General features: G+C 41.5%; 1 protein-coding gene across 1 annotated transcript; it reads left to right on the forward strand.

The window, feature by feature from the left end:
• The first annotated feature begins 2,681 nt into the window (after window positions 1-2,681).
• On the forward strand, window positions 2,682-7,738 carry cdk9 (cyclin-dependent kinase 9 (CDC2-related kinase)). The gene is made up of 8 exons (XM_036529551.1): window positions 2,682-2,738; window positions 2,917-3,030; window positions 3,466-3,547; window positions 3,855-3,945; window positions 4,330-4,496; window positions 4,805-4,976; window positions 6,032-6,180; window positions 6,857-7,738. The coding sequence occupies exons 1-8, from the start codon at window positions 2,698-2,700 to the stop codon at window positions 7,220-7,222; spliced, it is 1,182 nt and encodes a 393-aa protein (XP_036385444.1). The 5' UTR covers window positions 2,682-2,697; the 3' UTR covers window positions 7,223-7,738.
• The last annotated feature ends 3,117 nt before the right edge of the window (window positions 7,739-10,855 follow it).

Below are 10,855 nucleotides of genomic sequence, written 5' to 3' on the forward strand. Positions count from 1 at the left end.
AGCCAGCTTGTTAGGTAGCTCATTCACGTAGTTTATATCTTATTTATCATTTTCCAACTACATTAACTATTAACTATAGCATTATAAAATTAAAAGGTATTGTTTTGTAATTGAATATCCTGTAAGTGTTTTCTGAATATTTAAATCCTGAAATTGGTTACTTTTGGAATTTGAAATATCAGCTCAACTGTCATTTTCAGTTTACACTGAACTGGAACTGGTTTTGAAAAAAAATACTGGTTTTTGTAACGATTACTTCTGAGATGAATTTATATAAGGAATGGCAGTTGATTTAATTAGCGGTTATTTTACAGAATTATTGGGGGAAAAGTCACCACTTTTCAAATCCCAACTTGATTTTCAGGTATATTCCATGACACATATTTTCTTCCCATTTGCTTGGTTTGCTTAACCCTCAGATCCTCAGTTCCTCTGATATGGCTAGGTAGGCATGTAATTTTTCTTATCTTTTCTAATCTTTGTGTTAGGAAAGGGAGAAAGTAAAACTGAATCTGAATATTTCAGACAGATAAAGTTCCAGATAAAGTGAAGCCTCACAAATTTTGTGTCCTATTTCCCTTCCAATTAAAACAATAATAAAGGCACAGTGTGCCAGATTTTATGGTAGGAAGAATCGCAAATGCAAAATGACTTCCTGTGCTCTTTCAAAAAGTCACTGGTGATTAGTCAACCCTTTCCACAAATTTGTTTTGACAATTATAATGGCAATTTTGTCAGGGAAATAGGAGCCAGGTTCAAATGCTGAAGCTCTTGTTGCAAAAACAGACAGGAACTTACCATTTTTGCCTGACAAAAGTGACTGTGGGAAGCCATGCACTTGTTAATATTTCTCAAAAATATGTTTCAAAAATATTAATGGATAGTAGTTATATTTATTTCGGGAGCATTTTATTTATCTAATATTATTCCAGTAAGAAAATCAGAAAGCAACACCATATCTGGAACAGGGACAGCATGACATTAGTCATTGCAGATAGTATGAAGATCAGTGAATGTGCACTTTTTTGCCTACAGAACACATTTAGGATGCTTTACAAAGGTGCTGGTTTCATTAATCTGATATTTTAGGGAAGCTAGTTCCATAGGCAAGGTGTGACAGAAATGAAATTCCTGTCTACCCAGCAGCAAAGTTTGATCTGAAAAGACTGCTGCAATCATCTGACCAGAGGGCAAAGATGTACTTGCACACAAGGTTAGGCATATACAAAAGGACCAGATCAATCAAAAAATTTGTAAGTCAAGAGCAGAACCTTGCTCAGTTCCATGCAAGTGTATTTTAAAAAGCACAGGGGTGAAACGGTCCCTGGATTGGGTAGAGGTTAGGGGCGGGGAGGCTGCTCAATTTTGGACATACCGTCTGTACAAGATTGCCTGTTGCGCCATCGTACAGACAAAGTATGACTTATGTAATGACATGCAACGACATTCCGTGTATCCATATTACAACATGGCTGTCATGTGAGCATAGGAGATAGACATATTAGTGCTACAAGAAGTAGGTAAATAAAGCAATAAAAACACACCAAATCTTACACCAAATTATATGAATGGCAGAGAGCCTGAATATATTAAGTTATTGTATGATATTTTGATGACTGTATCAATCAAACCTTATTTGACAGTACATTGAAGAAATGTAACATGAAAGTAAATATGAAACCAGAAATGGAATTAATGGAGCATTTCAGTGACAGAAAGCCAAACTAACAGAAAAAAAAAAGAAAAAACAGTAGTATGTAGGAATGTTTGGTCAAGCTGTCAGAGTGCAAAGGTGTACATGAATGTGGAGAGGTGTACCTATACTAGGTATAACCAATGTGAGCCAAAGAAGGAGCTAGAATTCATCAATGTTATTATCAAAGGACCACAATCAAAATGTAACACTCGATTAATTTATTATACTAACTATGTATTTTTTATTATTCGTCGAATTATTCCTAAGCCTTCAAAATCTATTTTTTCACGCTTGACTTTACAGTGGGAGGTGACTGCAGCCAAAAAAAAGAAAAAGAAAAAACAGCAGATCGAGTTTTACGAGTTTGACTCAAAACTCCTTCGTCAACAGCGCCCTCAAGTGTGTGCATTATGTAATAATAGTTTAAAATGTTAATCCAATCCATAATAGCACTTTTTGTCCTTCATCCTGTCATAAGAGCCCACATATTAAGCTTTGAAGGGCCGCAGGTTGGCGACCCTTCACACTCTGATATAATCCTGTAACGTTAAATACGTCATTTTAGATTGTGCACTTTAAAAATGCACTTTAAGTGCATTTTTAAAAATGGACAAAGCCGGCTAGCCCTTCACGGATTTCTGTGTTTCGTGCTGCTCTGTGATGGCACTGCAAAGGTCAAGTTAAATCAGTTACTTAAATCAGTATTGATTGATTCCTTCATTTATTCATCGATAAACGCATGAAGGTAATGACTGTCACCCAAAATCAATTTTATATCATCCAATGCAATGACGTCTTAAAACATACGCTCTCACATACCTCCCACGAGCACAGCCAAAATCTGTGAAACAAGGGTTTAGGTCAATGAAAGCATGGTGGACTTTTTGCGTTCGGGAAACGCTCTCTCGGTTCACTCGTTGAACGCGTTTGCGCATGGGTATCATTAAGAACTACAGTTCCCATGAAGGAGTAGGAAGTGAAAATCCGCCAAACAAACAGGGATGCAGCGAGACAAGAGCGGAAGCTCCGGCGGTGCTGAAAAGTGCGAATATTTTCGTATATAATGTTACTTGAGGGATTTTATTGAGCTTAAAACTGTGATGGTTTATTTCTCCGCGAGAGAATGTATGAATATAACATCTGCGATGACTAACCTAGGGGTTACAAATGGTAAAATCCCGTATTCTCTGATGTCGCTAACGTGGTTCCTTTCATTTTAGGCCCGACCGTGAGGCTGCCATCATGTCCAAATATTACGATGGAGTCGAGTTTCCTTTCTGCGACGAGTTTTCCAAATATGAAAAACTTGCAAAGATTGGCCAGGGCACCTTTGGGTGAGTCGCTTTTAGAATAAATAACTGTTATGTTTGATTTAATGTCGCTGACTGAAAGAAATGTGTGCGGAACCACTGTATTACAGCATGGTTTAGCTTCGCTACATGGCAACTGAAGTTAGCTAGCTAGCTATTGATAGAGCGATCCAACTGTCTTCTAAACATTACTACCTTGCTGTCACAGTAATGTACTAATTAGCTAATAAATGTATTGTGTCGGCTGCTGAATGTCAAACGGTTGCACAGTTTCTTAGATAATATGCGCAGCAATATAAGAATATAATCGACGCATTGAACCTATTGTTGATGGCTTCTTGGGTAGCCTGGCAGACATTCACATTTAGGAATAGGTAAGTGTTCTACCTAGCTTGTAGAGGCTGGCGAAAAGAGTATTTCCTAACGTCTCTCCGTTTGCTGTTGTATTATGACATTCAGGGAGGTGTTTAAGGCTAAACACCGGCAGACGGGGAAGAAGGTGGCTTTGAAGAAAGTGCTTATGGAGAATGAAAAGGAAGGGGTAAGAAACGAATTCATGAGTCCACAGTGCTATTATTTCGTTTTCTATTTTCATGGCGCAAAATATGAACCTGTAGTTATGCATTAAAGGTTCAAATGTTGTTCATACACTTGTGTATTGAATTGAAAATGAATTCTATGTGTATGAGCTTTCCTTGGCAGGGATGCCTGCTAAATTATTATTATTAGTACTAGTAGTAGTACTAGTAGTAGTTATTTGTTTTGACACATGACATTCCCACACCAAACTGCAGGTGAAACGTGAGCCATGTTAATAGCCTTGGCTAATGTTTCCCCCTTTGTGCCAGTTCCCTATCACAGCTCTGAGAGAGATCAAGATTCTGCAACTGCTGAAACATGAAAATGTTGTAAACCTTATTGAGATCTGTAGGACTAAAGGTGAGCTACCTCTGACTTTGCACGCTCGCTTTCAGCTGGTGTGGCTAAATATTTTGGCTGCTGTTTTGTTTTATGAGTGGAATGTGAAGTGTGAAATGTGTGCAGTACCTGTCAACTCGTTAGCTTGATGTTGTTTGCTTCTGAGGTGGGCACAGTCGGTGTGCTGATTTTGGTAACAAATTGGCAACTTTGCTGCCTTGCTCAATGAGCCCACTGCCACAAGTTCTTGGTGACTGGTATTCAATTCCAGAATATGGTTGCGTAAAGTATTCTAATGATTTCGGTGGGATCCTTGCAAGTGGAGTTTGCAGAGTTAAATATCTTTTTACTACAGTTGAGTGCTGAGTGTACTTTTGTGTGTGCTGCATCTTTCTTCAACTTCAGCCACCCAGTTTAATCGCTACAAGGGCAGCATTTACCTGGTGTTTGATTTCTGTGAGCACGACCTGGCTGGGTTGCTCAGCAACGCCAACGTCAAGTTCACCTTGGCTGAGATCAAGAAGGTCATGCAGATGTTGCTGAATGGACTATACTACATCCATAGAAACAAGGTGAGATGCCCATAGCGTCACACAGACAGGAAAAACACTCCAGAAATGTGCTTATTAACACTAGCTCTGCATGTAGATGTTTTGGCTGAAATAAGCAGTTTCCCACCTAAGGTGTTTTCCATTACTTTCTTTACAGGTTTTTTGTTTGTTTGTGTTTGTGTGTGTGTGTGTGTCTGTGTGAGAGAGAGAGAGCCACAAAGATGTGTATTCTCAGTTGAAAGGAATATTATTAGAGCTACTGATGAACAACACAGTTACATTGTGATCATACATCATTCATATTTTCATGGTACTTCCTCACCCCTCAGATTCTGCACCGTGACATGAAGGCTGCAAACGTACTCATCACGAGAGATGGTGTTCTCAAGTTGGCAGATTTTGGTTTGGCACGAGCGTTCAGCCTGGCCAAGAACAGCCAGGGGAACCGCTACACCAACCGCGTCGTCACACTTTGGTATCGACCACCCGAGCTACTGTTAGGTAAGCAGCTCTAAGTGGCCTGACCTGTTATCACTGTGATTTAAGATGAATGAAGTGAAGTGAATTTGTCATACTGCAAAGATGGGAGTATTTGTATGTGGTAGTACTCTTCTAACCATTGAACATGGAACAGGACATTAGGAGACAGCAGACAGTTATAGGCCTTTAAAATGTGGCATTTCTTGGGTTCTACCTGCTTCCTTTAGGACTGCTTGAGTAGACTCTCTTCCTTTTCCTACTGTCCAATTGAAAGGTGTGGCAGAGCCTGCAAATAAAGGTAGCTGCTGTTGAAAGGATGATCTCAGATACCAAAGATAAAAACTAGGGGAAATTATAGACTGAGGAAAAGACTTTGGTTATGAGCAGCATTAACACTTATGCTTATGGGGTTGCTGCATTTTCACATGAGCGCATTATCCTCACGAGTGAGGAGAGAGCCACCTCATTCCCTTGTGGTTAAGAACACAGTGGTGCACTGTGTGACTGGTACAGTGAAAAACAGCTGCTGGCTGCATGTGAGTGTTCTGGATGGTTGCATTTACCTCGCTTCACCTCTCTGGAGGAGTGCAGAGGTTGTCGCAGTGAGACGAGCATGATTCCAGAGGAGGGTTCCATAACGAAGGAAAAAGTGAAATACAGAGACAGGACAGATTTTTTTTCCAGGCTGTAATGCATTTGCTCTTGTCACTTTGTACTAGATCAAGTGGAAAAAGCTGACTTTATCCTTATTTACCAGCCAAGTGTCAGACCTGATACCAGTCATGGTCCAAACTGATACACTATTCACAAAAGCTGAGCAGTCAAAAGCTGCAGTTGAGCCACTCATCCAGTCAGTGCACCGTAGATGTTTCTTATTACATAAGGGAAGAGTGGGCAACAGGCAGTGTTACTGCCTGGTATGTGTGTGTACTTCCTTAAGTTGATTGCAGAGTTGTTACCAGATGTGTGTGCCCAGCTAGCAGAATGAGGCAGGTCTGACACATATAGCAAGTACCCGTGGTATGGGAGAGAATACCCAGACCTGGGAGTCTCATGCAATGTGTGGTTTTCCACAGGCGAGAGGGACTACGGCCCCCCCATCGACCTGTGGGGCGCGGGGTGCATCATGGCGGAGATGTGGACGCGCAGCCCCATCATGCAGGGCAACACGGAGCAGCACCAGCTCACCCTCATCAGCCAGCTGTGTGGCTCCATCACTGCAGAGGTAGGGTGCTGCCCCCTGACGGCTCCCCCTGGCCACTGGCCACACCCACTCACCTCACATACTACAAACGCCACAAGGTCCATAACTTCTGAGCGTTCACTTCATAAAGTGTTCTTTTGAAAAAGCTTCATTTTATGGTGTTAGAATTCATTTGAAAGTCTTTGTTGAAGTCAGTGTTAATAAGGTAGTAAATTAATAAAAAAAAAATAGTGACCAAGTCATAATTTTTTCAATAGTAGGTTTTTAAAAAAATGCATAGAAATTACAAGTCTTGATATTTTGGGCTTTTTGCCTTCAGTCAGTATTTGTTATTATTTAGATGACATTAAAGTCATTATTTATGTTTTAATCTGCAAAAAAGGTTCTTTGGTGTGCATTAACACTTTGAGCAAGATTCTGTGTGAGTTGCAGCCGTAAACGTAGCACAGAACCCAGCAGTGACAACACAGGTACTTCTGTCAGATCGATGGAGATTTTAAAGCATTGTCTACACACACACTTTAATCATATCTGGGACATGCAGTGGGGAGAAATCCTAGGACAGATTGTCCCTCATCAGAGAAGTCATACCTGTTTTTCGCACAGTCTAATTCACTTAGCAGGTCTCCCCACCTTGCTTCATGATGTGTCTGCTGGTCATCCACCAACTCCTATTTCGCTCTCTTTTTTTTGTCAGGTGTGGCCAGGTGTGGACAAGAAGTATGAGCTGTATCAGAAAATGGAATTGCCCAAAGGTCAGAAGCGTAAGGTGAAGGACAGGCTAAAGGCCTATGTGAAGGACCCCTACGCCTTGGACCTGATCGATAAGCTCCTGGTCCTTGACCCCGCCCAGCGCATAGACAGTGATGATGCCCTCAACCATGACTTCTTCTGGTCGGACCCCATGCCCTCTGACCTCAAAAACATGCTCTCCACCCACAACACGTCCATGTTCGAGTACCTGGCCCCGCCCCGACGGAGGGGACACATGCCCCAGCAGCCAGCCAATCAGAACAGAAATCCGGCCACCACCAGCCAGACAGAATTCGATCGAGTGTTTTGATTGGATGTGGGAGAGCATGAGGCAGACTCTGGTTGGATGGAAGATGTAAGGGTGTGGGTGCTGGTATCAGAATGATCCATGGAACCCTCCCGTCCTTTTGACTAGAAGCACCGCCAGGTGTATGACTGAAACCATCACTTACCTCTTAATATGTATTCTTCCATCTTGTGTTTCTTCTATCCATGTGGCAAGGATTAAACACAGGGAATCTCAACATGCCTGGAGTATGCTCTAAGATCATTTGTCAGGTTCTGACTTTTGTGTCTTTAGATCTGTTGGGAAAGTAACAGTTCCACAACTTCAGAGATGTTGGCAGCCTGCTTTCATCCTTGTGGGGCTTACCTTTAACTTTTGACCCCTTACTCACGTGCAGCAAGCACCTTCCAGTGGTAAGAATGCAAAAGGTTGAAAATGATTATGCACAGATATAAACATGGCTGCTACTGCCATCTCCTAGCTCCATGCTGAATCCAGAGGTGCTTCGTTCTGCTGTTTTTTTTGTGAAATACCCCAGCTTTTTAGTTATTTTTTGTTACCTTTTATAAGGAATCATTTTTTAAATCATGTTATAGCGCCGTGGTGCAGTTTTGGTGTATTGCCATGTCTGTGAGTGTAGTACACTAATAAACTCTTTAGAAAGGCTCCAGTCTTTCTACTCCTCAGTAATTGCCGTGTTATTTTTACCTGCATGCAAAAAGGTGAAATTGTGCTGTAGACAAATGTGAAACAAAACAGCTGAACACCTGGTCCAAAAATTGAAAATGGTGGTCTGCTTTGTGTAAAGTATGTTAAAAAAAATCTGACATGGAATTGATCCATTTTCACTTGAGTTCTTTACAGTGTAGAGACACTGACAGGTTTTGGTTAAATATTTGTGCCGCTACACTGTTAAGATGGCGGCATTCTTTGGGAATCTCGTTATTGTGAAGTTGAGTTCTTGGTTTCTGTGCTGAAATGATGCTGCTTAGCTGCTGGGCTGTGTCTCCTGCATGTTTGTGTTTTGCTCGGTACGCAAGCCGGAAACTACATTTGATAAATACGTGAGTCAGATCTCCAGTCTGACGCAAGTCATTAAGTCCCCTTCCACTTCCACCTTGCTGTTCATATCAGGGGTGGTTCTTGGGAGCGTGCCAGCCTGCCTCCTTATTACATTGTAATTAATCTCATTAAGTGGCCATATGGAGCGATAGTGATGATACAGCTGTAGATTTTCGTGCAGCCCATCACAACAGCACAGATATTTCCCTCTGTGATCTTAGTAGCAGCTGAAATTGTGTGCACCTCCGTTTGTAGCGAGGCTCAGAAGCTTCAGCGAGTGCGAGCGCCCTTTAGAGAAAGTAACGCCACCCCGTAGCATTGCAGGAAGGGCTTGGGTTCTTTAGCTCGGTAAGCCTATAGTGTGTTGTGTGGATTTCTGTTCAGTGTGTTGTGTGGATTTCTGTTCCAAGCCCAAAGCGGATGTGCCTCTGTTACATTTGCTGTAACATGTGACTACTGGTGTCTGTGAAAGCTTTCACCTGTACCACTTCCTCAGCCTATGTTTCAACGTGAACCTCGTGCCTACAGAATATTGGTTACAATGCTGTAATCTGGTTCATAAAGCAGTGCAACAGGTCATTACCTGGAGACAGTAGCTGATTATTATCAGTTCCAGTGGTAAAGTAATACTACATGACGTGATATGAAAGTGTGGCAGGGTGGCACTCGCATAATATGCAATAGGTTTTAGTAACATCAGCGCATAATACCTCATAATTAAACATGTTTTGAAATGTGTTGGGGCAACATTGACTGTGGCTAAGAGACAAATGACTCAAGATGTTTTGTAACTGACCTCGTAAACGCTTGAAATCTTTGGCTAAAAAGGTGGTTGACACTGGTTCTATGTACTGTAGCAGGATCTCACAAGCACAGAGCCTCACGGACTCAGTCGCTATTGGTTTCACAGTGGCATTGCCCAGTGACACCTGTGTACTGTATGTCACACGGTTGTTAACTGCTGGGGTCCTGCAAAGTCTTCATCTTTTGCTGATGTAGTAAAAATCACCAAGGCAAATCCTGGCTTTGTGGCCTATTGTATAACATGTGCTGCTGATGACCCTGTAAAAGGCCTGCAATCTCAGTCTTTTCTGGGACCGTGCCCCTCTGCGATTTATGATAAATAATAAACAGCTCAAATAAGCAATTGGGTGTGCTTCAGTGGGCATGTGCTTCTTTTTCGTGGATTTAAGCAGTACACGTTTGCTCATTTGTTGGATTGGCATATAGTGCGTAGACGAGACACTAAACAGCATAACTGGCTGTAAGACAATCCGTGACCAATCTTTAAGTAGCTGGTGGCTTTGCACTAAATATGGACAGTTGACACACACGGAAATTCTAATTTTTAACCAAAATAAACAGTGATGGGCTTTCACGACACTCAGAAAAGGAACGGGGATGAAGGATTTACACAGGCAACCATATAACGTCAAAAAGCAGCTGACACTTACATATTTGCATGAAAACGTATACCTGTATCGCATTTATTCTCTACAGACGCTTAATAACGTTAATAGACATGTAGAGATTATTGCTGCTTGTCCTGGTATAAACACTTAACTATGTGTATTCAGGTAAAAGCCTTATCCGAGTTTGCGCTAAATGTAAATTGGTCTAGCGACTTGGAAAAAACTATGACGTAGGCTACCTGTCGTGGATCAGAGTAAGTTTTTTTTCGCTTACATAGAAGGCGTGCTGCTGCCTATCTGAGGCCATACTCGCTCAAAGTAAGTGACTGTGCCTGTTTGCCCTCTGTGGTATATTGTTCTTTGCAGGGATTCTCGCCTGAAGCTGATTCTGCATCATTCTCAATCCCTTTGTCTTATATGATTATAGCACCGGGACAAACGGCTTTGTGTATGTGGAAACACTAATCTGGATACTTAATTTAACTTACTACAGTTTACCATTCAAGAGTTTTACATCGCAACGCTACATTGACCTCCAGTTAGCGCGATTGCTGCAGCATTTTCTCGTTGTGGTAACCGAGGGGATTCTTACGCAGCCCACTGGCGACCCCAGCAAAATCACAATATATTTAATTGGATAGGCTATATAAAGAGGTATTAACATCCCTGTCCTGGATGGATTAGTAGAGAAGGATTTCGATGAAGAGAAGACTGCTGATCTGTATGGATTTGAACGGATGCACAGTAGCATATTTTTGTGATATGATTGTACGTCACATTTCCGATTAAGAGTGGTGTAACACTTTTGGTAACGAACGTGTTACTTGTTGCGTTTCATCTATATTATGAAAAAACTGAAAATGCCGTTTTGCTCTTCTGGAAAAGTGAGATTAATTGCTGTTGCTTGGAGTTAAAGTGATCCCACTTTGAGTCTCTAAACTCTTCCTTGGAAAGACTAAGCACAAATCCCTGCGGTAAATCACCCTGCTCCTGCTTACATATAGGTTTTGGCAGCATACTACATGCTGTCAGTGTTACATAGCTATTTCCGATACTTGGATTCTTTTCAAGGACAAGGACTAAAACATTTGACAGTAACACTCAGGAGACAAATTCAGTAATGGCTTTTTGTTTGTCCACGCATTGTATGTCCCTGTGTCCAAGAAAAAGACTTTAATTCCGA

The sequence above is a fragment of the Megalops cyprinoides genome, chromosome 5 (assembly GCF_013368585.1).
Source record: "Megalops cyprinoides isolate fMegCyp1 chromosome 5, fMegCyp1.pri, whole genome shotgun sequence".
NCBI classification, from domain to species: Eukaryota; Metazoa; Chordata; class Actinopteri; order Elopiformes; family Megalopidae; genus Megalops; species Megalops cyprinoides.